The sequence below is a fragment of the Hypomesus transpacificus genome, chromosome 15 (assembly GCF_021917145.1).
Source record: "Hypomesus transpacificus isolate Combined female chromosome 15, fHypTra1, whole genome shotgun sequence".
NCBI lineage: Eukaryota > Metazoa > Chordata > Actinopteri > Osmeriformes > Osmeridae > Hypomesus > Hypomesus transpacificus.
In genome coordinates, this window is record NC_061074.1 from 6346310 (window position 1) to 6372106 (window position 25797).

The 25797-nt window shown below is 47.3% G+C and overlaps 6 protein-coding genes across 9 annotated transcripts; 2 read left to right on the forward strand and 4 right to left on the reverse strand.

Annotated features, from left to right (window-relative positions):
- The first annotated feature begins 8 nt into the window (after positions 1-8).
- On the forward strand, positions 9-2361 carry tmem199 (transmembrane protein 199). Its single transcript, XM_047035550.1, has 6 exons — positions 9-705; positions 994-1067; positions 1193-1282; positions 1594-1636; positions 1761-1873; positions 1960-2361. The coding sequence occupies exons 1-6, from the start codon at positions 522-524 to the stop codon at positions 2053-2055; spliced, it is 600 nt and encodes a 199-aa protein (XP_046891506.1). The 5' UTR covers positions 9-521; the 3' UTR covers positions 2056-2361.
- A 314-nt stretch (positions 2362-2675) lies between these two features.
- On the reverse strand, positions 2676-5583 carry LOC124477627 (homeobox protein SEBOX-like). The gene is made up of 3 exons (XM_047035549.1): positions 5285-5583; positions 4579-4781; positions 2676-4481 (listed from the first exon to the last, which is right to left on the reverse strand). The coding sequence occupies exons 1-3, from the start codon at positions 5409-5411 to the stop codon at positions 3882-3884; spliced, it is 930 nt and encodes a 309-aa protein (XP_046891505.1). The 5' UTR covers positions 5412-5583; the 3' UTR covers positions 2676-3881.
- Positions 5584-6164: 581 nt separating this feature from the next.
- Positions 6165-12762, reverse strand: smtnl (smoothelin, like). Of its 3 annotated transcripts, none has more exons than XM_047035546.1 (10): positions 12500-12762; positions 11169-12090; positions 9644-9752; positions 9219-9485; positions 8957-9019; positions 8741-8798; positions 8487-8630; positions 8262-8382; positions 7920-8071; positions 6165-7372 (listed from the first exon to the last, which is right to left on the reverse strand). In XM_047035546.1, exons 2-10 carry the CDS (start codon positions 11826-11828, stop codon positions 7246-7248), a joined length of 1701 nt encoding a protein of 566 aa, XP_046891502.1. In that variant the 5' UTR covers positions 11829-12090; positions 12500-12762; the 3' UTR covers positions 6165-7245. The 3 variants fall into 3 exon arrangements, with proteins under 3 accessions (XP_046891502.1, XP_046891500.1, XP_046891501.1); XM_047035544.1 differs by having other exon boundaries at positions 8262-8385; positions 12500-12760; XM_047035545.1 differs by having other exon boundaries at positions 8262-8385; positions 11169-12104; positions 12500-12760.
- Positions 12763-14974: 2212 nt separating this feature from the next.
- On the reverse strand, positions 14975-18220 carry dhrs13b.2 (dehydrogenase/reductase (SDR family) member 13b.2). Of its 2 annotated transcripts, XM_047035813.1 has the most exons (8): positions 18083-18220; positions 17514-17699; positions 16968-17231; positions 16469-16798; positions 15869-16198; positions 15411-15500; positions 15303-15322; positions 14975-15218 (listed from the first exon to the last, which is right to left on the reverse strand). In XM_047035813.1, the coding sequence occupies exons 1-8, from the start codon at positions 18126-18128 to the stop codon at positions 15207-15209; spliced, it is 1278 nt and encodes a 425-aa protein (XP_046891769.1). In that variant the 5' UTR covers positions 18129-18220; the 3' UTR covers positions 14975-15206. The 2 variants fall into 2 exon arrangements, with proteins under 2 accessions (XP_046891769.1, XP_046891770.1); XM_047035814.1 differs by lacking the exon at positions 15303-15322.
- A 91-nt stretch (positions 18221-18311) lies between these two features.
- gemin4 (gem (nuclear organelle) associated protein 4) lies at positions 18312-22416 on the forward strand. The gene is made up of 2 exons (XM_047035812.1): positions 18312-18822; positions 18987-22416. The coding sequence occupies exons 1-2, from the start codon at positions 18762-18764 to the stop codon at positions 22277-22279; spliced, it is 3354 nt and encodes a 1117-aa protein (XP_046891768.1). The 5' UTR covers positions 18312-18761; the 3' UTR covers positions 22280-22416.
- Positions 22415-25314, reverse strand: LOC124477795 (TLC domain-containing protein 3A-like). The gene is made up of 5 exons (XM_047035815.1): positions 24520-25314; positions 24085-24168; positions 23704-23917; positions 23473-23568; positions 22415-23300 (listed from the first exon to the last, which is right to left on the reverse strand). The coding sequence occupies exons 1-5, from the start codon at positions 24639-24641 to the stop codon at positions 23001-23003; spliced, it is 816 nt and encodes a 271-aa protein (XP_046891771.1). The 5' UTR covers positions 24642-25314; the 3' UTR covers positions 22415-23000.
- Between the last annotated feature and the right edge of the window lie 483 nt (positions 25315-25797).

Genomic DNA, 25797 nt, shown 5'->3' on the forward strand with positions numbered 1-25797 from the left:
GGCTTGTAGGTTAGCTACTCTGCAGTGTGGAATGCTATCAAACAGTAATGGCCACAGGATCTCATTAAAACAGGACATATGAATGTCATTTATTTCAAAGCAGATATATATACGCATAGGCTACAACTGTTTCAGTGACAAAGAGATGGAAAATGGAGAAGCACTATTGGAAATATGACCTGGCTGAGCAACACCCAGTCCAACCTGCAGGGGCAGGCACATTTCTGAAATTGGAAAGAAAAAAAAGAAAAAAATACAGCAGTGTCACATGACATGGAATATGGCTGCCTTCTTCCTCGGCAGAGCATTTTACATCTAGAATCTTACTCGTTTTATGATTTCATTAGAAATATGAAGAATTGTTATCACGTGGGTACATTTATCGGTCTTTGTGTGTGCCCGCTAATTAATCTGCCATTTTGCGAAGAGAACCGTACTTCATCGTTTAGTTCAGCTATAGCCACCTCAGGTAGTTAGAGCTACCAATTCCAAAACAACTCGCCATTTGTTAAGATATAACGATGGCATCGTCTTTTGTGATTGGTGCCAAATTTCGCGAGAGATTGAACGATTTTCTTGGACAGTCTAACCTAACTGTTCCTCCCGAACTTCGCGAGGAACTTCGGAACATTGTCGAAAAGGAGGAACCATCTACCCTGACCTTCCGAACAGCAAGAACAATTCACAAGTGTCTTCAAGAGAACGGTTTGTAGGAGTCTGTTGGCGGTATGGTTTGATGTTACCGAGTCCCTGCAATAGTATTATTGTACTAGTAGTAAAAAAAATCAGTGTTCTGGGTCAAATCGAGGTATAAATCACAATCATATAGAAAAGTGGTACAATGTGTTTTGTTGGTGCCTTTTGGTTAAAACATAGGAATTATAGTGTGCCCAAGCAACACTAGGTCTGCCTTACTGAACAGTAGGCTACTAGTGTTCTGTATCCTATACTGTTCTATATATGTCACAGGGGCTAAATAAGCTTTACTTCCAGGTCATCCAGTTTTCCTTCATGATCTCTTGGAGGACAGTATCTTGTTCCTGCCACAGGTGGAGATGCCACCCAGGGTGAGTTACACCTCTTATCTTCCTTTGTCTGTCTGACCTCCTGGCTGGAAGTGTCTAACCACTTGCATAGCTCCAGGAGTCAATGGGGCCTACAGAAGTGTTAATGTTGCTGTCTGATTAAACAGAACCCTGAGCTGGTGGCTCGTCTGGAGAAGATCAAAGCCAAGCTGGCTAATGAGGAGTACAATAGGATCACACGAAACGTCAATGCACAGGTAAATACAAGCACTGTTATGTGCCATTTGTAACAAGCATAAGGACAGGTATATTTGATTCTTGATACTGCTCCTCTTGACCGTTTCCTAGCGGTCTAACTCCTGTGTGGTGGTTCTAATAAATATTGGTACCAGATAGGAACTCTGGTCCAATGATTTGTGAGCACTGAACACAGAAAGGAAAAATTGTGTACACTATACAGTTTTAGATTTTCAAGAGAAAAATACATTCAACTATATGTTTGCGTTTGGGTGGGGGTTATAGTTATAAAAGAATAACAGTATGTCTTGGATGATTTTGTGTTCTCCAGGAAATCAATCGCCATGGCACTTTAGCAGACTTTGGAAGGGAAGGTTGGTGTCCATACAACACTGAGCATACCTGACTTAAATATCTCCAACCCTAACTTCTATCACTCTGAACCTAACCCTCTCACCCTATCTATTGTGTGACTATCTTATCTCTGTCTCTCCTCAGTGCGGTCCGTCAAGGCAGTTGTTGTAACAGTCTTCAACTTCCTGGTGACAGTAGCAGCTACGTTTGGCTGTTCCTACATGGGCAGCCAGTACCTGTTTACAGAGACAGCAGCAGTACGCACATTATGTTGTGTATATATCTGTTGTATGTGGGGTTGTGTGTGTTCTTGAGAATGATATATGCTGTCTGTGTGTTTCAGAGGGTGATAGCTGCTGTGATCGCTGCCTCTGTGGTGGGCCTAGCAGAACTCTATGTTCTAGTGAGGACAATGGAGGGGGAGCTTGGAGAGCCCTAGGATCTGTGGAAGGAGAAGGAGAAACCCTGTCAACCATTGGAGTATGGAAGCCTTCAAACCATGGTTCAGATTAACATTCCAGCTGTTTAGGCTGATAAATGGACTAAACTATAAATATTACACTTAAATGGTCAGATTCAATCAATTGTACACTGTACCCAACTACTGTTTTTAAAATAATTTGTTGCGTTTGTCATATTTATTTGCCCTAATTTGTTTTTGTGGTCTAAAAATCCTGTTCTGTCTCACAATGTGGGGTGAAAGTTAACGGTTCCATGAGTTAATAAAGTGTTCAGTTGCCCCTGCTATCTTTGTGTTTGGTATGGTATCAATACTTATTCAAGTATTCACTGCCTTTGCCATGACAGAAGATAGGTGTGCCGAGCTTGTAGCATCATACTCATTATTTTAGTTCTTAGTTTTTTCACCTTGTCATTATTGGGAATTGGTGTAGAATTTAGAGGGGAAAAAATAAATTAATTTTGGAATAAGGATTGAATAAATGTGGAGAAAGTGAAGCACTGAGAATACTTTTCGGATGCATTGTAGCTTGATAGTTAAGAATTCTGTTCTGGTGCTAAACAAGTATCTGTGAGTCTGTGCTGCTATGTAGAATTCCGACAAGTTACCAGATGTCCAGGTACTTGTATCAGTCCTAGGTTAGGCTATGTCCAGGACTGGGTGAGGGTGGGTGTGTAACTGGACTGCTGATTTGTCAGGGGCTAAGAGGCCTTCTATCCCAGGGAACAAAAACAACCAATTACAATGTCCCTCTGTGAGCTGGAGTAGGAAAAGCCTAAATCCTCTACAACAACAGAGATCTCCTGTCAGGATGCAAAACAATTCTAATATGATATCTAAAGATCTGATCCTGCCCCACTGTACCAATATATGATCAGTAAATAAGCATTTGTCCTTTCATCTCAACTGAAAGATTAAACCATGTAACTACATCTGGAATATACAAAAAAGTATCTAAGATCTGAGATTTGACACCAGGATTAAGGGTTTATTGAAAGATGATTTGGTATTAAAGATGATTATGATATGCAGAGATCAGTGTCCAGCAGTCTCCTGTCATATTTGTCCTGTAGACTCACATATAACAATTCAGTGCAGAACCTAAATCCAGCCAGAATTAAAGAGCTGCTAAGCTGATAGAATCTGAGCTCCAGTTCTAATTTATTTCTTATTATTCATTTTCCCCTCTGTCCATCTCATACTTACAGGGAAAAAATCTACAGAGAATAATTATATCTGTCGTGGTATCTTTCCACAAGGAATCATTTTAATCTGGATATTTTGAAGGATAATACTCCCCAAAGAGCTAAACATTTCAAGGATCAAATCTCTGGTCAGATAGTGGGTCTCTACAACCAGATAAGTTTGTCTAAACAACTGGCTTAATGTTTTTCATATCAGATAGGTTCTCAGGTCACAACAGACAGCCAATACAGTCTTTCTAAACACCACAGACTACAGAACATAATGTAAACTGGAAACGGGAAACTTAAATTCTTAATTTTGCCAATTTATATACCACACTTACAAGATGGCAAACGACACACACACTACTTGATGTAAAAGTAATGCTGCTTAGTTACCACAGTTTGGTCACTGTAAAAACAAACACACATACATGATGGACAGAAGAGTCGTGAAGGAGGTTTAGATAGGGAAGAGAAGGCAGGGATGCTCCCATCATCCATTTCCAGTCTTGATGACATTGTTCTGTTTCAGAATGGTCAATAAATAACAATGCCTGAGTTTTTAATTTATGGTGTGGATATCAGGGGAGGCATAGTCACAGTTTGGAGCGATAGGGTTCAGAACTCCAGAAAGTTGGTGACGATGGCAGCGTTGTAGATGAGGTCGGAAATGTAGCCCATGGAGGTCTGTGTCTGGGCAGGGCCCATGTCCCAGTACATCTGCTGAGGGTTGGAAGGCACCACCTGGTCCACTGAACAGTGAGCCCCATACCTGGTGGCACCCCCAGCCAGACTCTGGGACGTGTAGTTCCTGAACCCTGAAGCCACGGCACAGGCCTGATACGGACGGGGGGTGTGGGGCTGTCTGAGCATGGCTGCAGGGGCAGGCAAGGCTCCCAGGGGAAGGCGGCAGTCGTCCTCCCAGAGGAGAGACTCTGACAAGTTGGGAGAGACGGCCGGGGGCTGGTGGGAGGTTGGGTAGTTGCAGAGGTTGCGCCAGTCAGAACAGAAGAGCTGCTGCTGTCCATCCTCACACTGGCTCTGGTCCGGCCTGAACAGCTCCATGGCAGGGGTGGAGGAAAAGGAGGAGGGCCCAGGAGAGGGAGCTCTGCCCCGGAGTTGGCAGGCTGCAGGAGCACATCCTCCATGAACAACCTTGGTTGACTTAAGGAGTCTACCACTCTTGATGCTCCTGGCACGTCTGTTTTGGAACCACACCTATAACACAAGCATTAAGATCAGGCTGAATCAATCGCCTGTGTCAAGAGCGGCCTTTCAAACTGACCTTATCAGAGGGTATTACTGAGTTACCAACCTGGATTTTGCTTTCAGGAAGACGGGTGTGCGCTGCCAAGCGCTCACGGAGGGTGATATCTGGGTATGGGGTCATGGCGAACGCTTGCTCAAGTTCCGATAATTGCGCACGGCTGAAGATGGTTCTTTTGCGCTTCCGCTGACCTTCACTACATCCGCCTCGTTCAGGCGACGGGACAGCGGCAGACCCATCACTTCTCATGTCTGCATGGCAAATGATTCAGAATACAATTAACAAACAAAATCCCATTTGAGGTTAAAACTCAATTTCCTTTTGAGCAAGTAGCTCAATCCAAAACTGTTTTATTGGGGCGCCCTGGTGGGTCACCAGATAAGAGCACATAATCGCTAGACTTAACGCAGGGGCCCATACTCGATTCCCTCACGGACCATTAGCCTCTCCCTCTCTCCCTGCTTTCCTGTCTCTATAAATAAAGCCGACAAGTTTTAGCCTTAAATACAGATGAAGGAACATTTTTTAATTATCCTACAATATCGCAATATAGTAAAACTCGACAGATATAAAAATGTATCAATAAGAAAAAATGACATTTGAGATTTGAGAAAATGTAGGCTATAGTAAATTATATCAAATATGTTCTTTACTTTAGATAGGTCTATATTAATTAATGTTCGTTGTTGTCATGACTATGGAAAACGTTAGTCTAACTTTTTGATTTCAGATTTAAAAAGCATTTCCACCATACCTTTACCGTCATCTTGGTCTCCAAAAGGCGCAGTAAAGTCTCTGTGGTCAGTGAATGCACGCGCAGAAAATTCTGGGTGGGCAAAAAGAGCCATATTCTGTCTATGACCAACTTGGCCAGATGTCATGGGTAAATATGCATCCGGTGCTGGGTAGTGAAGATCCCTTTATACCCCACGCACGCTGTCGCTCACCCCGAATCAATCTGCGCATGGTTCAGGTGTTAGGGGCTTGTAATATTGAGTCCGTCTCTTTAATCCTCATCGCTATTTCCCTTTCCCAAGCAGAATCTGAAAGGCGACGATATTAAACTGGGGTTTCCGCTGCTGTTGATTTCTGACACTCCGCGTGGATCTGTTTGTCAGATAATGGTCAGACGGGCCATCCATGTGGAAAACCCGTGGAGATGATTGCTTGGCGCACGGACTGAGCAGGACGTCCAAGGAGTAGGTGGTCAGAGGTTCTGTAGAATCGTCGGATCTGAACAAACCCGGGCCTACCGGGCTACAGAGCATTAGAAAAACGTAGTCTGTTGTCTGTAAATTTACTTTGAGTTGTTAATATAACCTATGCTTTCTTTTGATTTAAAAGTGAATAGGCAACTTGTCTGGGTATGAAGGAACCAAGTAGCCTATAATGATCTAAACGGTTAAGACACTGTCAAAACCGTTCAATGCGTAATTCATGTCAGACGTAGAATATAGGTTGATATAGCCTAGTGTCTGTAAATATTTTAGACCTCTAGTGTCTGTAAACATTTTAGAATGTTTACACTGTAATTGAGATCAATCAGTGAACAATTCCGCTGTGTGGTGTCACATTCATTAATGTTAATTATGATCTATGATTTAAAAAAATACCCAGGTTCTTTTGATACAATCTTTTCAGTTAGTTAAGGCATTGTGTGGTTGCCTCAGTTACATTTGGTACTGGATGTTGAGTACATGTGAATCCCCATGACACTTCAGTATAGACTGCAACAGTGTAAATACGTTTTACATGTTGTAAAAAACAAAAGCATGATGGCATATCTGCACATTGAAAGGTCAACTGTCTACTTGTGTTTCTGATAGGTGTTTGTTGTCCTTCCTACCTCATTAAGAGCTCTGTGAGGTGGGCTAAGCCCTGGTTGAGGGGCTTATGGCTAAACAATAAAAAAAACAACAGATGCATCCTTTAGACAAGCTTTGTCCTATAACTGTTGGCCCACAGAACCAAACGATGACAGTTGAGAAACTGAATAAAAATAGAACTATGATCAAGTGACTGTTACAGTTGTCACATACTATGGCATTTGTCAGTCTCATCCCAAAAGCCATGCGCTGTCCAGTGCAATAATCAGAGGACATTTTTAATTTCCTAATTTTGTTCTGCTATGACAATAGATAATCAAAACCTCATACATACAAACTGTAGAAAGTCAGAGAGGCATACATACTCACACACACAGTCAGAGAAACAGTCCGATACTTGACAGAAATAGTCAAGTATCTGTTTTCAGGGCTGTATTGTTTTGCACTGTCTCAGGGCTGGCAGTTGTCCATAGCCTAATTCCAGGGTGTATCTGTGTTTCTTATTAGTCCTGTGAGACCTCATGGTGATGAGACTGCAGTGCTGCTGAAGTGTTCTGTTTTTACCATCAGGGGTCAGTGTAGTCTGTCCAGAATCGGTCCAACTGTGCAGCACTCTTGCTAACCCCAGGAGAGACAGTTGGGACTGTCATGGGTTGTCCTTCAGCAGGTCTGAATGGGTCAAAGGAAGGAGAGCATACAGGCTGTAGTAGGGAATATGGGACTGGGACTAGGCTTGGATTGGGACCAGAGTATAGGGTGTAGTGTTGGATATGGGACTGGGCCTGCAGTGTAGTGGATATGTTACTGAGCCCAGGGTAGGGTGTGGTGGTGGATGTGGTTGTGGGCCCAGATAGGGTGTAGTAGTGGATGTGAGACTGGGTCTGGGTCATCACTCAAACTTCCTCAGGTGGTTGTAGAGGGACTGGACGTAGGTGAAGACACACATGGGGTCTGGCTTCCTGCCCATCACCATCATATCCTCCACCTCGATCAGACGGTCGCAGTTTGCCTTCTCCCTGGAACAACAATATTGTTCAATGGTGCTGACCTTAACTAACTGAACAAGACAGAAGCGAAGAGGAGGAAAGGGGAGGAGAGAGAAGGAAGTCATGGCGAAGAGGATGGAGGGTGGGGGACTTCCAGACAGACAATCTAGACAGAGATGCAAACGGAAATTTTGTAATGCAATCCCAAGTGTTTTGATGCATGAGCGCTATTAATGATTTGCATGGACTGTGACTAGTCAGAAAGTGATTCCATGAATCTTGTTTCTATTTGTGGTTGTGCGTGCAGGACACTCTGCCCCTCTACAGTTACCCATGGAAAACGTTTTAAAAGAGCATGTGTTAAACATGTTTATGTGATAAACAGTTTATGTGATAAACAGTTGAAGGCACCAGGCTCATTTGGTTTATCTATCATAATCAGTCAAAGGGTGCTCTATTCTTATAAACCAGAGCTGCTCTGTCCTAAATAAATAAAGCTGGTGCTGTAATAGTGTCATTTTACATTTAGTATTCAGTGTTGGTTCAGGGATTTTATTTTTTGACATATGCTTCTTACTCTGCAGTACGGAAGGCCAACTCAAAGTTGTGTTTGCGGTTGGCAGGAGTCAGGAGGTTGTAATCAAACTCTGTCGGGAAGAAGGAATGGACCAGTGCACAAAAAGCCATGCCGTCACTCCAAGTTGATGAAAAGTTCTGGATGTCAATATTCTGTAGAATATGAGGAAGGTCGGTGAGGTTAAAAGAATGTGTCAGTGTACAAAGTAAACAAGACATGAGAACAAACAAGATATGTGAAAACATTGAAAGCAATAAATATTATACTTCACTTACAGGCAAACACAATAGTAAGTAAAGTATAAAAAGTTTAGGTGGTCGCTTGAGACTGAAGCATGTTTACCTGGTAGCCTATGGTTTTGGAGCGACACCACTCCAGGAGAATCTGTTTGATGCTGCTGGCACTGGAAACTCCAAAACTCTGAGAACGTTTCAGTTTTGGCTTGGAGTCCACAGTTTTAGGCCTACTAAGAGGGGGAGGGATAGAGTAAGAGACTGACAGGTCAGAAAAACAAGCAGACACCAGCCAGACGCTGAGATCACAGAGGAAGGTTTATTCAGCAGTTACCTGTCCGCTTCAGAATCAAGCTTCTCAAAAAATGGTCGGCGCACCTGTGCACCAATGTTCCGGGGCAGAGTCTGTGACCTTACTAGCTCCCGCCTTTTCTCCATACCCCTCCCCAGAGACACACCTCTGCTCACATCCATGACCCTGAGACAGACACATATGTTAGACAGGCAGACAGTCAGGCAGACAGACAGATAGAACAGCACTAAAGTCATGTTTGAATGCAGTCAGCTGGACTTAATATTTGAACTTGCCTCTCTGTATCAAGCTGGTGCAGACCACAGCTGACCGACTGACGGGTTGCGGACCTGTCTGCAAAGGACACACAAGCAGAGTTGACCATAGAGATGAAAACTGCACCACACAAGGTTTTAGGTCTAGTTCTAGGTCTCGATAATCCTTTTGATGCATACCTGTTCCTAGTTCGAGGTGCATTTAGTGAATTTACAGACGCTGCTTCACACTCTTACCTTGAAGTTGGGGAGAACCCAACGCTCTGATGGGAGATGGAGTCAAAGTCTTCATTAAGGAAACTACAATAGAAGGAGAAGAGTCACAGGAATGGATGAGTTAGAGAGTTATGTGGAATGTGGAGGTGTACAGAAGAGGACTTCATCACACCTCACCTCAGTTAACAATTACATTTTGAAAGCTCTTTGTGAGTCAGTTTTAGGTTAAGGACTTGGTTGCTAAGATGTAGATAAGCAATAAATAGATTGATCTCTCTCTTACCTGGCTGTGAGGGGGTCTCTGGGGTTGGTAGAGGCTGCTTGTTGTTACCAGTTGATTGACTGAGCGGCAGGGGCTCTGGGACATGCGAGGGACTGACAGGATTACTGGAGGACTCAGGGATGTTCATGAGGGAGGTTGCTGAGGCTTCAGACACCTTGGTTGTGGCAGTTATGGGCAGGTGTGGCATCGGTATGGGAACAGATGCCGCATGTTGGTGTGGGCTGTTAGTGTCTTGCAGACTCTTCCCAAAAAGCATGGTTGAATTTTCTGATTGAAAGAACGAATACACATGCATTTACCAAGAACAAATATAACATATACGTTGCTGTTCTGAGTTCTTAGGACGCACTCCTTTGCAGTTGAGTACATATTTTTTCTTCTGTTAAAGGTTAATGTTGGGGAACTTGGTTGAGTGGGAGTTTCACCTGGGTGAGAAGAGTGTTTGTCTGGGGTTGTAAATGGTTTGTCTGAGGCAATAGAGTGTCCGTTCTCAAGCCCAGAGGAGGGAGGAGCTGGTTCCTCACGTTCGATACTCTGCAAAGCACACAGACAGAAATGCCATCACACTGCACTATTAACAGGCAGTCTAATATCACAAGAATCTGGCAAAAAGCACTTTCAGTAACTTCTCTCTCTCTCTCTCTCTCTCTCTCTCTCTCTCTCTCTCTCTCTCTCTCTCTAACTCTACATCCCTCTCTCTCTTTTAAAGAAACAGTACACACATAAAAAGGGGAGTCAGATGGCTGAGCGCTAAGGGAATCGGGCTATTAATCAGAAGGTTGCTGGTTCGATTCCCATCCGTGCCAAATGAAGTTGGGCCTTGGGCAAGGCACTTGACCCTACTTGCCTCGGGGGAATGTCACTGTACTTACTGTAAGTCGCTCTGGATAAGAGCGTCTGCTAAATTACTGAATGTAAATGTAAATGTTAAAATACAGACATACAGCATATACAAAATAGTGAGCGATAGAGTCTAAGATTTCTCATCACAGAGGAATGTGAATGGGGTGTGTGTTTTCCCCTCTGTGTTCGTGAGAGTGTGTGAGTGGAGAGTGGAGGAGGGAGCAGTATACTCTTGTATGTCAGAGATGGGGAGAAACACATGAACCTGGAAAATATACTGTCTTTAACTGAGTAAGTCCCAGGATGTGCGTGATGTCTGTGTCTGGGTTTTCTCACTCTGACAGGGTTAGTGTGGTCTGATGGATTTTCCACAGAGAACTCTCAGATAACACACACACCTCTTATCTATCTGTAAGTCACATGACCTGTTGAGTTAGTCACACCAGACTGTGCTCTGCTCCTTCAGTGTTCTGGCTGGGAGTCAGTCAATGACCAGGTTCATATGGTGAAGCTGGACAGCCGCATCTTAAATTTGGTGTTACCTCCAACTAGGTATGGCAGCGAAGAAGCAGTGCCAAAAGTCACGTGCGTGGGTGTGTGCGGGTGTGTATGAGTTCGACAGGTGTGGATGTGCAGTAACAGCTAGTGAAGCTGATGGCAAGTCTACACACATTCCCCTGGCAGCTCTCTAGCTGTGGCTACAGGGCTGCTTATCAGAGTCACATCTGCGTGCAGACTGTTGCTTTTTCAGAGAGCAGATTTGAGTGAATAATCAAGGCAAAAAAGTGGTCTCATGATCTGCACCAGTCAGTCACGATGTGAGCCTAAACTGTCATCAGTTATCAGCTCAGTTAACCACAGTGACACAGTAGTAAAACTAATGAGCATATTGCGGTAACCAAACGATATCACATTAACTAGACACAGTTATAATGCCACCCACACAATTTAGTCTTGTCATGAAGCTTTAAAAGAAAAACCATCATGCTGTGGGTGGTTATCTCTTACATTCAAGGTAACACCACCTAACAGAGACAGGCCGCTAGTAGGGCACAGAGGAGGTTGATTATTTTGCAGGACACTTGTGTTATTCTGTAGGCTACTCACATTAGTCTTGCTGGACACTGTGAAGGTGGCTTTGCTGGAGAAGCGGGCCGTGGTGGGGCTGGAGACTGGGCCAGTGGGGCTGGAGACTGGGCCAGTGGGGCTGGACACTGGGCCAGGGGTGGTGGAGACTGAGTCAAAAAGACTGGACACTGGGCCAAGACAGCTTGAGTCTGTACCAGAAGGGGTGGACACTTGAGGTCCCAGACCAGGACCAGGGGGATTACTAGAGCTAATGAGGGAAAAAGGGGGAGATGGGGGACTTGTCTGGCTGATGCTTGACTGCGCTACCTGGGGCTTGGTCTGGGACTGGGTCTGGGTCCTATTCTGGCCGTGTGTGTCCTGAAGGTCCCAGTGGTTGTGGTTGTTCAGCACTGCACTGCGATCCCACAGCTTCCCAGTGAGGAGCTCCACCTGTCGGGTCAGAGTCTCCAATTGAACCCGGAGCTGCCGGTTCTCCTGCTGCAGCTGGGCCACCGCCTGGCCCAACGCCCCCCCCAACCCTGCCTCCTCTAAGCGCAGCTCCACACCCTGCTTGAAGGTACTAACGTCCATGTGAATCTTCCTGACAGCGTCCCTCAGGGTTCCCTCGTAGCGGGCCAACACGGCGCACACTGTTTCCTCTCCTGACACACCCTTGTCTGTCAGCTGATTGTCGTCCATGGCTGCTCTGGATAGTACACAGAGAGGTCAAGGGACTGGGGTTTGGGGGTCAGGGGTCACGGTCTGTTAACTATCCCTCTGGCAGTAATCTCTGTCTCCCTTCACCAGGCTCCCTGCTGGCTCCTGTCTCTTCCCCAGTCTGGGTTGGGGTGGAAGTGAGGGTAGGCCTTAGATTTAGGGTGCCCACTGGATTGGGGAGAGGCAGGCTGTGAGCAGATGTCTGACCTCCAGATTTCCACAAAGCAGATCTGAGAGGAAAGACCTAAAGACACAGATCTGAAGAGTCAAAACATTTACAAGAAGTGGATCACTTTTCTACAGAACTTCTTCAGACAAAAGCATTGTTCTGACATCTGATTGAAACCTTAAACATTTTAATACTTATATAAATGAATTTAACACAAGTTTGGTTAAGATCCATTAATTCAAACACAACTACATAACATATTATGAGATTTGAGCATGACAGATTCTTAACGTGAGAAATTAGTACATAAGTAGAAGACTCTAGAAGAAAATATTCCAAACTAACAAAAGAGCTGTGAGTCACTTTAACTTTCTTTACTGGGTGTAAATGTGTGTCTGTGTGTATCTGTCTTTGTGTTAGTTTGCATATGATGTATGTGTGCAATAGCAGAAACCCATATCCCAGTAAAGTTAACCCAACTCACCTCTCAAACTCTGGAATAGTTTCCTCTGTATGTGCCAGCTGTGTGAAGGAGTGTGTGTCTGCTCTGCTCAGCACACAGCTCTCCGCCTCGTCTCACACGCTCACTGAGGGCGTAAACAGTGCAAAAGAGGGAGGTGGAGAGATAGGAAGAGGGAGGAATGGAGGGATGGAAAAGGAGGGAGAAAGGGACAGAGAGAGGCAGACAGTCGTCCTGTTATGGGACTCTTCTTCTTTATGTTCTCGTCCTGCCATCTCCCCTCCCCCTCTTCACCCCTCCCTTTCTCCCCATTCTTTGGTGCTGTGAGTGCTGTGATGTTGTTGCAGTCCAGAACCATAACCCCCCCCCCCCCCCCCCCCCCTCCTGCGTAACAGGACCCTCTCAGAACAAACATTCCAGATGAGAGATAGAGGTGTGTGTGTGTGTGTGTGTTGGGGTCACAATGCCTTCCTGGCCAATGGTGCCAGCATGCAGGGACAGACGGACACATGACAGGTCAACATACTGGTTGTATAGGGGGTGAATAGGGGAGGTCGCGAAAAGGGTGGGGTGATGGAGGGGTCTGATTGGTTGGTTGTAAATAATATCCAAGGCAGAAACATTAAAGCGACCAAACAGCAGATGAGAGAGAAGAGATGATCCATAGCTGTCATCTCACACCAGGTCACACAGGTCCTGTGCACATCTGGCAGAATGGACAGAAGCCTCTGAAGTGTAATATCATGTTGTAAATATATAGCAACAACTCATTGCTTCTGTAATGATAGTTATTGGTTGATGGTATCAACAGGATTAATCTTTAGCTAAGTTGCCTTGCTCCACCACATTCCACTGCCTCTGTAATTTAAATCCCCACCTCCTCCCCCCGCCCTCCCCCACTGTATGGGGGTAGAGGTTGTAAACTCCACCAGTCCACAGAGTCGACTGCGTCACCACACTATTAAACTGTAAACTGACATGTCTGCTCAAACTTGCATTTAACCACTTATATGCGCTCACACAGACAGACATACACCCGCATGGACGCACACTCACTGCCTCTCCTTCATCACTCAACTGCTGCTGCTCCAACAGGCCCGCACCGCTTTCTGACATCAACGTTTCCATGGGAACCCAGCAGCCAAACATTAAATTTATGATGTCATCGACACTTCAAAGAAAATTTAATTTACAGCATATGTAGCCAAGAATGAGCGAGAGATAAAGGGAGAGGAAAAGAAGGAGAGTTTGATAGAAAGATCGAGCGAAAAATGGGGGCAAGAGAGTCAAGCTTTTTATTTATTATTACAGCTCTTAGGTGCATGTAGACACACCCACTAACAGTGTTAGCAGAGAGGTGAACTTTGCGTAGGCTTTTACGCCACTGTGCCCCTGACTAATCAACCCCCCAATGCAGGAGGGGAAAGGGGGGAGGGGGAAAGCACATTCCCTAAACCTCAGCCAACCTTCCTGAGATCACTGGCTCCGCATAATTACAGCCCGACTGCCTCCCCCTCTCCCCTGCCCCCCACCACGTCTGTCTCCCTCCCTCCTGTCTCCCCCCTCTGTTCCCACACTCTCACAGCTTAGTCATATTTCCTGCTGTGTCTTTTCTCTCTCTCTCTTTCTCTCTCTCTCACACACACATACTCATGCACGTGTAGACCCTCCAAGATATGCTCAGACACAGGAAATGATGTCAGAAAGACAATGGAACAGTAAAGAGGCTCATGGGGAGGGAGGTTGCTATGTCAACTCCAGACACACTCAGTGGAGCTTCCAGGATGTCTCTTGACGTGGTTATAAGAAATGTTGCCAGCAAAGTGTCTGTGACAGATTGTGAAACATAGAAAGGTAAACACTCTCACAGTCAGTTATAAACGTGCAGCTTCACACACGCTGAGGCCTCAGAGTTGATGGATTACCAAGAAAGTCTGTAGCAATGATGTCATTTTTGCTGCTCATGCCAAAATTCTGCTCTGTCAGATCCATCACACACACACACACCCACATGCACACACACACCATAATGTACTGTATGAGGTATCCAAACCTCCCGACCACCTTAGCCCCCCCGAATCTCTGACAACTAGGCCTTGCTTCAGCATGACCTCATCCAGTCAAGTCCAGTTCATACACAGTGGGGTACAGGGGTTGCACACGCATGTACATAGACAAGCATGCACGACCCACAGTCACGCACACACCAAACACATACCACTGATTGACTGAGTACCTGAGACCCATGTCTGGATCACTTCACCCGCTGTGTTGAGGCCAAATGGGGGAGGGTGTGTGAGCCATGTGCTCCTGTCTCTCTGAACTGACGAGCAGTGAGTCAAAACTAGAAGTCAGTTAACTACCAACTGGTGGTTCAGCTCTGGACTACTGGTTTGTCTGTCACTTTGCCAAGTGTAAAAGTACTGAAAAACAGCTATATTACACACGTCATTCACCCCACTGTATCTGTACTAATTATAAAAAAACATGCAGACAAAGTTTTGAATTAAAAAATATTTTTATGTTCACAGATCTGGAGTTGTTAGCCGCGTTTTCCCCTTAACATTCAATATCAGCCTCTGGGGATGTGGGGCTTGCAAGGAGGAAGGCGGTTCGGGGGCGGGGGGGCGTAGAAGGAAGGTGAGGTCGGGGGTTAGAGGAGGAGGAGTCCAAATAAGCGAGAGAAAAGCTTCTCCATGGTTCTCCTCCAGTCCAGCTCTGGCATGTTTTCTCAGTAGGGTTTCTACACACAGACATGAACACACACATTGAAAAGCACAGAAGGTCAGATACAGGTGTGTCAGAGCCCTGTCATTCCATGTCTTACCTTCGTGTGTTTCTCTTTAGCTGGAACAGAAACATATTAGACTCCAGTTATAAACCACATTGAACCAGACAAGCAGGAGTGTAGTGACGCAGAGTGACAGTGACTCACATAGGTGCAGGTGGGGTAACAGCACACACAGCAGAGCCACCGCTAGCAGGATGAAACACAGGCACAGCACCGGCCACCAGCTGCTTGGCTCTGTAACAACAACAACTTACCATCACATACACAACAAAAACAACAGCAAACTACCATCACATACACAACAGTATGTAAGCACCAGCTAACCACACAACACCATCTAATGACACATCATCCAACACTGAACCATCAGCAACGGTCTTGTGTCTAAACTGCCATCTTGTGGTCTTAAAAGGGTACTGATGAAGTTAGTACCTGGGAGTGTAAGTCAGAGTGAGTAAATGGTCATTTCCGTGCAAATGTGTGTGTACGTGTGTATGACTGTGTTTTGGATAAATCTGTTAAAATCAAATGAATGTAAAACAATTATTTCAGCATGTTCATGTGTGTGGGTGTGTGCATGCATGAGTGAATCACCAACTCACCGGTCACGGTGAGAGTGAAGCTCTTGCGGACGGGCATGCGCAGTGAGCTATGAGACACCCTGCAAAAGTATTTGCTGCCTGAGTCCTGGAGGCGGGCCTTAAGCAGGAAGAAGGCGGAGAGGGAGTATGTTCCATCCTGGTGGTGGCGGTGGCTGGAGTACAGCACATTCTGCAGCTTCTCAGGGATCAGGCCCTGCTCCTGAGACTCCCTCAGCCACTCCATGTCCACGTCTAGGGGGTAGTAGCCCGTCGCCTCACACACAGCCTTCACGTCCTCACCCTCCACCAGTGAGATGGTGGAGTCCAGGTTCAGGGACACGCGGGGGGGCTCTGGGAGCCAGAGTGCATCTTATATTCACTATGTACTGTTACATTTATCATAGCCTGCATGTTTATATCACAGGACATCTCTAGGACCTCCTGGATGCACTTTAAAACACTTCCCTAAATAAAGGAGACATGCATTCCACCACCAAACAGTTGGAATGATGTCCATTCCAATTCCGATATGATTTTTTAAAAATCTGTTTCAAAGCATTTGTATACATATATATATATGTATATATACACTATACATCCCAGTCCAGCCCCCCACCTCACCCCTGATGGTCAAGGTGATGTCCAGGTTGGCGTGCAGGGGGGCCACAGACACAGAGCACTGATAGGTGCCCTCGCTGGTCACTTTGGTGAGTGGGAGGGAGAGGGAGGCGTCCCCTAACACCAGATCTTTCATCCCTACCCCACTGCCCTGTGTGAGCCCTGATTGGCTCGCGTAGCTGAACAGGGTGGAGCGTTCCCCACGCCGCTGCAGTATCCAGGTTGCGCTCAGCTGCGCCCCCCTGTGGTCCACGGAGAACTGGCAGTGCAGCCGGCGCTCAGCACGCAGACCCACATGCACTACTGGGGAGCGGGTCAGCACCATCAGGGCAGCTACACACACACACACGCACACACACACACCGAGAGATCCAGATAAAGACAGGAGGGAGTTAGTGGTAGACCTTCACCTTAAAAGACTATTACAAGAATGGGTGTTTGCTAAGGAAGATATATGTGTGTGTAGTACTTACAGTGACATGTGTGTGTTCGTGTGTGGTACCTGCAGTGGTGAGTGTATCTCTGTCTCCTATGGGTGGCCAGCGGTGTGTTGAAGAATAAGGGGGCGTGACAGGCGTGTGTCTAAGAAGGCTGATGAGGGTGAAGAGGCCGTCGTTATGGCGAAGGGTGCAGGTGAACCAGAGGTCATTCTTTCGGGCCCCTGGTCCTGCCCACACCTGCGGCACTTCAGGAATGAACCTGCGGAGCTCACACTGCACCTGGTCACTTGACCCTTCCACATGAACACGTAGGTCCACTTTCGAACCTGGACAGACAGTAAAACTGTTTAGAAGGTGGTAGGATAAAATCGACAAGTGTAGAACAGTTTATAATATGGTAGTAGAACCTGGACAGACAAAAGAAGAACCATTTAAAACAACAAAAAAACTAAACAGGGTAGCACAGTTAATAACATGTTAGAATTAGACGTAACAGGGTAGAACTGTTTGGAACTGGGTGGAACATGGACACACAAGGTGCAGCAGTTTGGGACAGAACAGAGGGTTTGCCTCAGGAATGACAGGTGTCTGTCAAGTCAGTCAGTTACCTGTTACTGAGAAGGTGATGGCCTGGGGGTTTAAGGGAGGGTCATTAACGTGACCAAACTGCAGGCCAGCATCTCTGTACTGGAAGTGAGTTTCATTGTGGCCATCCTTACTCAAGGCAACGTACTCCTCCACCAACTGACACGGCAACCATAACACCTGCTTGCCAGACCGCCCAACTGTGATCGCTAGTGGGGAGAGAAGTCGAGGAAATTACTGTGCAATCCTGGACAACCTAGGTTCTGGAGGTTTGAAGGAACATTATAAGGATTTACGTAATTGAGAAAAAAATGCCTATATGTTATGTTATATGCCTAAAATGTTCCATGCCTATACATTTACCAACGGGTTTGTCTGACTCTTTGATAGTAGGACTTTTCGTCATAGATCATTAGTATTCATGGCATAGTCAAAATAAACATAAGCAATAGCCTAGTTCCTTGACAATACTTTTGAGTAGTCATCGTTATAAGGAGTCATAATTATCATCGGAAAGGAAGCTGCCAGCGAATTAGTGAGCTATGTTGAAAGATTGACAACCAGTCTGAAAGAAGATACATTTTTCGCCTACCTGTACAGATAAACAAATAGATTAACCGATTGAAGATTGAACTCATAACGACACATTAGAGTATTTTCTTGTCATTCAAGCACCATTTGGAGTAAGCAGCAGATCGCTTTCACTTTCATTTCTCTTAACTTGATCAACTTCTATCGTAACAGCTTTCGAGGGTGCGCATGGCAGTTTGACTGCATCCATTTAAGAAGTAGCCAATTAAACGTGCTATCTTCATATCAGAATTTCCGTTAAAAAAAAACATTACGAATGACTGAATGAATAGGCGACGGGTTATGTTTGATTCCCGGTTTAATGTAAAACGGTGCATTTTATAACTGATGGATTTGTAGCCTAATAAATAAAGTAGGCTACACCTTAAGAAGCACGTTACCCAGACGGTGACAGTGACACTATTGTAATAGACACGTGTGACCATCTGTAGGCCTACTTCCTAAAACATTCTCGTTGACACGGAACAGGTTTATTATTTATTGTGTCGATTTTTCGAGTTTATTTAGAGAACACACTCCTGAACAGTAGATGTCGGTAATGCATCGCGTAAACGTTGGTTGCAATCTGCAAAAGTGAAAGAAGAAGACACGGAACATGAGTGTTGGAGAGGATACATTCATAAAGGTTTCTCGTGGGTTGAAAGATGTGTTATGTGTTTTAGCTTGTTATAAATCGTACCATGATATTAGCCGGTGACCGAAAAAAAGAAATCATGGATCGCAACTCAACAATGGATCAAGGTAATTTGAATGACAAGCTCGAAGTGGTCTGTGAGATAGTTGCACACTTTCATCAATTTATGTTCATTAGTGAGTCAAAGCGAGCTTTCAGCAATAGACAGTCTTTACTGCTCGCTTATAGAATACCTTCTCTTGATTCTCATGTGGTGTGTTTATTTGTGCAGAGTCGTGGCTGAGCTGTGAGAAAACTGCACAGCTACAGGGAGGCTTTCTGCTGGCTAACAAGCTGTGCGAGCCAGCCAGCCTGGGCAGCCTGGAGAAGCAGCACTGGGGAAAGGTGGGCCAGCCCATCCTGCAAGCTGTCAGCGAGGTGTGCAGGCAGGAGCAGAGAGGCGGTCGTCAACAGGAATCCCTACACTGGAAGAAGAGGCTGCTGTGTGTGGTGTGGAGTAAGCTGCTGGCCAGTGAGAGTGGGGAGGATGTGGAGCGAGGCTGGAGAGAGAACCCCTTGTTCCCCGTCCAGAGCAGTCTTCCAGAGGTGAACTCTGTGGTGCTTCTGGAGCTCACCAAGGCCCTCAAGGCTGCTCCGCTCTACGCCGGCCTGCTGCTGGGCTTGGCCCCTGAACGACAGTCCCTGGAGCTGGAAAGGCTGGTCCAACACCTTACCTGCTGCCCCACCCCGGAGGATGGCTGGCTGCTACTGCAAGTCTGGAGGGAGCTCTGGAGGGCTGGGGGGGAGGGGGCGGAAGATGACCTGAGCAGAGTGTTTGCCGAGCAGTGTGCACGCCTTCCCAATCCCCCCTCTGACCTCCCCTCTCAGGCTGCCAAGAGATTCAAGTTAGACCCAGAAAAGGCAACACCCCCACCACAATCATCATCAGCCACTAGTGTGCTGTCTATTCTTCTCCAGGCAATGGAGGACCTGAGACATTACTTCCTGACCCCTGACCTGTGTTTCTCTGGCTTGTCAATCCTCCTGGACTCTCTGTCCACCTGCTACTTGAGGGACTCTGCGCCCCTCCCTGCCCCCATTTGGCTGCAGCACCTGACCAGGGCCGTGGCACTCAGAGAGATGCAGGATGGTTCGGAGAGCTGTGAGCTAGTCCAGCTGGTTCGTGAGGCCCAGACAGACATGCATGCTGCTTTCTCTCCCTCCCGATTCAAGGAGTGTGGCTTGGGGCTGGGCCGCCTGCTAGGGGCTGTGTCCGAGCTGCTGCTAACATGGGACAGCCTGCTGAAGACGGACAGTAGCATCCCCAGCCCCTCTGCCCTGAGCCTGCAGGCCAGCCTCATGAGGACCCTGGAGTCCCTGTCACAGTCAGACACCAGGACCCAGGCAGACACACAGGCCATGAAGGACTTTCAGAAGCAGTTGACGGAAGTGTTGGAGAACCTGTCCCTCCCCAAACCAGAGAGCACCCTGGCAGAGCAGGCCCGGGTGGCACTGGTGGTGCTGGAGCATCGTTTGGAGGGTAACGAGGAGCTTGCGGCCATGTTGGCTGCAGAGCTGAGCTGGAGTCCGGGGGAGGAGGAGTGGATCAGCTGTCTGGAGAGGAACAAAATGGCGTTCCTGCAGACTGCGCTGGTCATGAAGCTGGTCTCTACCCTGGTGGCGACCTGCCAGAGCAGCAGTGATGCCGGCCACAGCAGGAGGTTAAAGAACCTCATCCTGGACATCTTCTCCCAGCTGCCCCAGGCTGATAAGAACACAGCTCTGGCTGAGATACTGATCTGTTCCAGCCGGGGGCTCCACGGAGTCCTGCCGCTCACCCTGTCCCAGGACTTCCCCCAGGAGCTTAACATGGCCTTCAACTGTCTCACACAGGGGGGCGTGGCCTCAGAGAAGGACAACGTCAGCGCTGCGGTGGTGGCTGTGGCCCGCGTGGCGTTCCAGAATCCTGAAGCCACTCTAGAGCGCTGCTGCCGCATGGCGCTTTGCCACCGTGGAGGCCACACCCTCCTCGCCAATATCCTCTGCCAGCTGCCCGGCCTGAAGGGCGGGGCTAGGGACGGTGGGCGGGGCCTGCTGCTCTGCTGTCTGGAGAAGGCGGTTGGGAGTCGCCTGGCCTCGGCGCAGGAAGAGGACCAGCTCCTCCACTTCCTGCTTGCGCTGATGACACCGTGCGTGACCCAGGGCCTCGAGAACGGGCAGAGCTTCCTGTCTCCACAGGAAGTGGTGTGTGCCTTTGTTCTTCCACACCTCTCTTCTTCCTCGTGCGGCCCTGTCAGTCTGGAGTTGGGGCTGCGTCTGCTCCTCTCAACCCTCTCTCTGCCTCTCCAGGACGCCTCTCCTCATTGGCTACTGGGCTGTTCACCATTCCCCCTTCTCCTCATCCTCTCCCAGCAGCTCAACCTGGCCACGCGATGCTGGGAGGAGCCAGCAGGCATCTCCATGGAGGCCAAGGAGCTGCTGGTCAGTGTGCTGGTTGTCCTGGGGCCGGTGTTGGGCAGGGAGGTGGCCTCTGTCCCAGCCACTTGGTCCAGAGCGCTCTCCTGGCTCTACAACAAGGTTCAAAACCTGGACTGGACCGTGCGCCTCTACCTGAAACCTGTGTGGGGCGAGCACTTCAAGATGGAGGTTCCGTCCTCCCTGCTGGCTGTGTGTGAGCTGGGGGAGAGGGACTGGGCTGGGCTGGATCTGGCCCAGTACAGCCAGGGCACTGGGCTGCTGGCCTGGCTGGAGTGCTGCGCCCTCTCTGACTCGCTCCAGGACACCATGCTTGCTTGTCTAGATCTAGACCAGAAGCAGCCCCACCACGTCAGCATGTTCAGCAAGGGCATGCTGGTGGGCCTGGTGCAGATGCTTCCCTGGAGCACAGCAGGGGAGTGGAGGAGGCTGCTGCGGGTTCTGAGGGAGCTGCTGGTGTCTGGCCGGCTGCACGTGCCCTACAGTCTGGAGTACGTGGACTTCCTTCCCCTGATGGACTTGCGTCCATTCTCCTGTCAGCTGCGCCTCTCTGTGCTGCTGCTGCGAGCCCTGCAACTTCTCTGTGGATCCAGCTGCTCCGATTGGCTGCCGGCCCGCGGTTGGGCCCACGTGGGCCGCCTGTATGCCTCTGCTATGAGGGAGCTGGTTGAGGAGCTGAGGGTCCTGCAGCCCACCTCCACTCATACATCTACACCCAAAGTTGCTGCACCCTCAAATTCCTCTCCTGCAACCTCCCCAAAGAACTTGCCCCCCTCCCCTGTACAGCCCCCTTCCCCATGCCCCGCTCAGAGCCAGCCAGGAGACAGGCCCCAGGAGGTGCTGTTTGTGCTGACGCAGTTGTTCTGCCACGTCCAGCACATCCAGGTGATGATGTCAGAGGCGGCTGAAGGGCCGAGTGAGCCGCTGTTCCTGGTTGCCCTGGAGATCCTGAGCCAGTACGAGGCAGTCTTGGCAGCATTCCCTACCAGCAGCTCGCCCTTGGAGAGGGACAACACCCTCCTCTTTCTCTCCACCATCACTGACAACTTGCAAGAGAAGGAAATGAAGAGTGTCCTGCATCAGAAGATCTCCCAGGTCTTGTCCTCCTAGCAGAAGTTTGTTGTTTATTTCTAATTGACTTGTACTTTCGCAAAGTAAAGGAACTTATTTTTGTATGATGAGACCTTGAATATGACATGGATTTTGACTTTTGTTTTGTCTTAGAATAAAGCATTTCATGAAATGTTTTCAGTGTAATCATTTATTGTATGTTCATGCAGGCAAAATACATTAAAAGATTAAATTATTTTGGCCAACTCAATGGCACAGTCATGATAGGAGACTTTGTCCACAGTGCAAACACATGCTACCTAGTAGCTACAGTTTATAATCTTGACTAGCAAATATAACTATGAGGTAGCAATTCAATTATGAAATGTAGTCATGACTTCCTGTTCAAGAGCTTGTTATAAGTGAAATTAGCAGTCACATTAGTAGATCATACACATTATTTAGTTTTTTCTCCTTCTGCTACACATTTACCAAAAGCTGAGGTACAATTGTGACTGAGAAACCCAAGTTACAGTGAGGAAAAGACAGCTGCTCTTTACATAGAGATGCATTTGTGTTTCTTGGATAAATGGGCAGAGACTGCCATCCTGACTTACAACCCCATCCGCTAACATGGTGGAATAATACAACCCAGCAGCACTAACAATGCTAACACCCATGCTCACACCGAGTCAGACAGCCAGGAACAAGACAGTGCTCTAAGGTTCAGTGCCATTTGTGATTGGTCACAGCAGTACACCTGCTTCTGCTGATGTGACCTCTACTGTGTTTTGCTCCTACGTGTCAGAGCATCGGGATCCTTTGGTTTGGTCTGGCGCAGGTACAGTCTCCGGGCTTTGCGACACAGCAGACAGAACCAGTAGATCTGTGGCGCCAAGATGGCCAGGTTGCCTATGTTACAGTGCAGAGGCAGGTGAAGGGGCACGGAGAGCAGGGGCAGGCCGTGCTGGCGGCCGTAGGCCAGGTACATGTAGGGGAAGAGTAAGATGCGGCAGCACAGGAAGCTCAGCAACACCAACATCCCATTGGCCCGGTGGAGATGGCCATCCTGCAGACCCAGCTGCACAAAGAAATTCTCTGAGCAGATCTCAACAAACATGCACAACACTGATTGTGAAGTTACGGCAGTATCAAAAGGCCCAATGAACCCAGAACAATACATTGTCATTTCTAAATAAACCTAACACCATGTAGGCTGAGTAATATGTGTGGTGTTAGAGGCATTGGATTACCTGGATAAGGATCTTTCCCAGGGACACAAAAGGAGTGCTCAACTCTGTGGTTAACAAGCAACCAACGAAGAAGTCTCCTAGCCCTCTCCTGAGGAACTGGAAACAACACACACACACAGTAATAGTTGCAGATTAGCATGATCCCCAAGACCAGTGAAGTGTGTGTGAGAGCGAGGGTAAGCATTTGTGTGTGTTATTGTCTTTATCCTTCCATTACAGCTTCTTCCTCACCAGTGTGATTGGCAAGAAGACGAAGAGCAGTGCCAAGTGATGAAGGACCATGAGGCGGTCCCTGAGGAGGAAGTTCCAGACGGTGTGTAGTGAGTGACACCTGACCTCCTGACCTCTCACTCTCAGGCTGTGCCAGTGGCTCAAGTACATGGCATACAGATCATAGGCCATGTAAGGGGCCCCAAAACACACAAAGTCATTCGCCAGCCTATGTCTGAAAGACAGTATGAGATCACCGGCAGTTGAATACAAAAAATTGTGACAAAAAAAGCATCCTAATCTTCCCGTCAGGACAAAAAGGTACATGTCAGTGTTCAGTGTGCGTATTCCATTATAATAAGCTTGAATATATTGATAAAAGAGCTTTGCCATTATCCATACCTGTCGGTCATGACGTTATGACAAGACGTAACGATGATAATCCCAGCGGTGGAAGCAATTGTCGCGTGCACCAAGGAAAGCAGTCTGGAGCAGGCAGGAGGTAACGGAATTACATTGTGTACCAGTCAACCAACCAGGACTGGACCTCAACTCACCTGACCCCCCCAACCAGGATATATGAGGTCAACCATACGACAGTTCATTCAAGGATACAAGCTACTCTGTATGCGTTAGTAGCCTATACCAGAGTTGTTGATTTTCACCTTACAATCCATTAACCCGATTCTAATAATTAGTTGGTTGGTAAACAATCAGGTTAGTTATAACTAGGGGCCTGTTTTAACACAAGCCTTGCTTATTCGTTAAACGTTCGTGTTCGTGGAACAGGCCCCAGATGTTGGAGAGAAAACTTACAAGGGGTAGGACTGCCCTTACCTTTCACTAACAATGACCACGTCGGCGTCATTCCATTTACTGAAAGTTGACTTAAGCCATTTTCTACAAACTGCATAAAGTCCAGGGAAGAACACGGCTCCGCAAACAATGGAAGTCAACATCGTTTAACCTCGGTCTCCAGTGTTGTCTCAACTGGAGAAAGGAAGAGTGGACTCTAAATAGCTTTTCAATATCATCTCATGCGCACGCCCAGATGATCAACATGACCAGGAAGTTACTAAACTGTAGCCTGTACAACAGCTCCATTACGCTAGATCACCGCTCCTCTATTAAAAAAAACTTTGAATCCTAACGAGTTGAAGTTAGTTTCATAATCAAAATGCGCCTCACATTTGGAGACCACTAGAGTGCTGTCAATTGCCAGAAATGATTTCGAAAGCAAATAGCAAGAACCCAGTTAATGCACGAGACACTGTTAGCGGTACACATTTATACACAGAAAATACATGTCAAACATTTTTTTGCACCCAGAAATATCTTTTCAATGAAAAGAAATTTGGAATAAAGGAAATTATATACAGATTTAATAAGCATGGAAATCGCGAGAATTAGTAATTTGATAATTGCTTTGTACATTGACTCTTGATATACAGCTCAAGCCTCACAGTAGTCATAGTAGCAGTTACAGGTCCCAACCATGTGACTCAGCTGCTCCGGTCTGCAGTTTCTCCACCATCTCCAGAAGCTATATGATCTGGGTGTGATCCTCTGTGCTCCTGTCCAGAACATGGTACTGGTGGCCACACCTCTGCAGTAGCCTCCTCACGTGATCCCCCTGCTGCGTGCTGTGCTATGCTCCTGTTCTTCAGCTCTGAACCATAGGTGAACATTCCCACCATGCTCCCCCACGCCTCTTCCCCCAGCACAGTCAGGTACTGGTCCACCCTCCACAAGTCTCCCTCACTAAAAGAGTCCACAGGCACAGCCAGGAGGAATGTCAGCCTGCTGCCAGGTGGGCAGAGGGAGGGGCTGGGGGCTCTAGTCTGACCTGCTCTTTCTGGGCCAGACCAAAACCACCACCACCCTGCCAGCCAACTCCCCTTGGCCCACCACACAGTGCCTAGTCTGCTTGCCGCTTAAGAAGCCCTTCTGGTCCAGGATGATCTCTCAAGCCGATCTCTTAACAGATACCTGCCTTCCAAGCAACACAAGCCCAATCACAGGCTTCACATAAGACCTACCTGCCAAAACAAGACAACCTCATTGTAGTCATGGCGACCTGATACTGTTCTCCTTTACTCTCCTCTTTTAAAATGT

What these genes read in the sequence shown, in the direction of transcription:
- tmem199 (XM_047035550.1), top strand. Translation starts at nt 522, where the DNA reads ATGGCATCGTCTTTTGTGATTGGTGCCAAATTTCGCGAGAGATTGAAC. An exon ending in CAAGTGTCTTCAAGAGAACG is followed by an intron (nt 706 to 993) that starts GTTTGTAGGAGT and finishes CTTTACTTCCAG; the next exon opens with GTCATCCAGTTTTCCTTCAT. An exon ending in AGGTGGAGATGCCACCCAGG is followed by an intron (nt 1,068 to 1,192) that starts GTGAGTTACACC and finishes CTGATTAAACAG; the next exon opens with AACCCTGAGCTGGTGGCTCG.
- gemin4 (XM_047035812.1), top strand. Translation starts at nt 18,762, where the DNA reads ATGATATTAGCCGGTGACCGAAAAAAAGAAATCATGGATCGCAACTCA. An exon ending in CAACTCAACAATGGATCAAG is followed by an intron (nt 18,823 to 18,986) that starts GTAATTTGAATG and finishes TTATTTGTGCAG; the next exon opens with AGTCGTGGCTGAGCTGTGAG.
- LOC124477795 (XM_047035815.1), bottom strand. Translation starts at nt 24,641, where the DNA reads ATGTTGACTTCCATTGTTTGCGGAGCCGTGTTCTTCCCTGGACTTTAT. An exon ending in GTGGTCATTGTTAGTGAAAG is followed by an intron (nt 24,169 to 24,519) that starts GTAAGGGCAGTC and finishes TGCCTGCTCCAG; the next exon opens with ACTGCTTTCCTTGGTGCACG. An exon ending in TCTTCTTGCCAATCACACTG is followed by an intron (nt 23,569 to 23,703) that starts GTGAGGAAGAAG and finishes TGTTGTTTCCAG; the next exon opens with TTCCTCAGGAGAGGGCTAGG.
- LOC124477627 (XM_047035549.1), bottom strand. Translation starts at nt 5,411, where the DNA reads ATGACATCTGGCCAAGTTGGTCATAGACAGAATATGGCTCTTTTTGCC. An exon ending in AGACCAAGATGACGGTAAAG is followed by an intron (nt 4,782 to 5,284) that starts GTATGGTGGAAA and finishes TTTGCCATGCAG; the next exon opens with ACATGAGAAGTGATGGGTCT. An exon ending in TTCCTGAAAGCAAAATCCAG is followed by an intron (nt 4,482 to 4,578) that starts GTTGGTAACTCA and finishes CTTGTGTTATAG; the next exon opens with GTGTGGTTCCAAAACAGACG.
- smtnl (XM_047035544.1), bottom strand. Translation starts at nt 11,828, where the DNA reads ATGGACGACAATCAGCTGACAGACAAGGGTGTGTCAGGAGAGGAAACA. An exon ending in AGAGACCCCCTCACAGCCAG is followed by an intron (nt 9,020 to 9,218) that starts GTAAGAGAGAGA and finishes CTTCTATTGTAG; the next exon opens with TTTCCTTAATGAAGACTTTG. An exon ending in GGGTTCTCCCCAACTTCAAG is followed by an intron (nt 8,799 to 8,956) that starts GTAAGAGTGTGA and finishes TGTCCTTTGCAG; the next exon opens with ACAGGTCCGCAACCCGTCAG.
- dhrs13b.2 (XM_047035813.1), bottom strand. Translation starts at nt 18,128, where the DNA reads ATGAGTTCAATCTTCAATCGGTTAATCTATTTGTTTATCTGTACAG. An exon ending in AGATACACTCACCACTGCAG is followed by an intron (nt 16,799 to 16,967) that starts GTACCACACACG and finishes GTGTGTGTGTAG; the next exon opens with CTGCCCTGATGGTGCTGACC. An exon ending in GTTACCCCACCTGCACCTAT is followed by an intron (nt 15,323 to 15,410) that starts GTGAGTCACTGT and finishes TTTCTGTTCCAG; the next exon opens with CTAAAGAGAAACACACGAAG.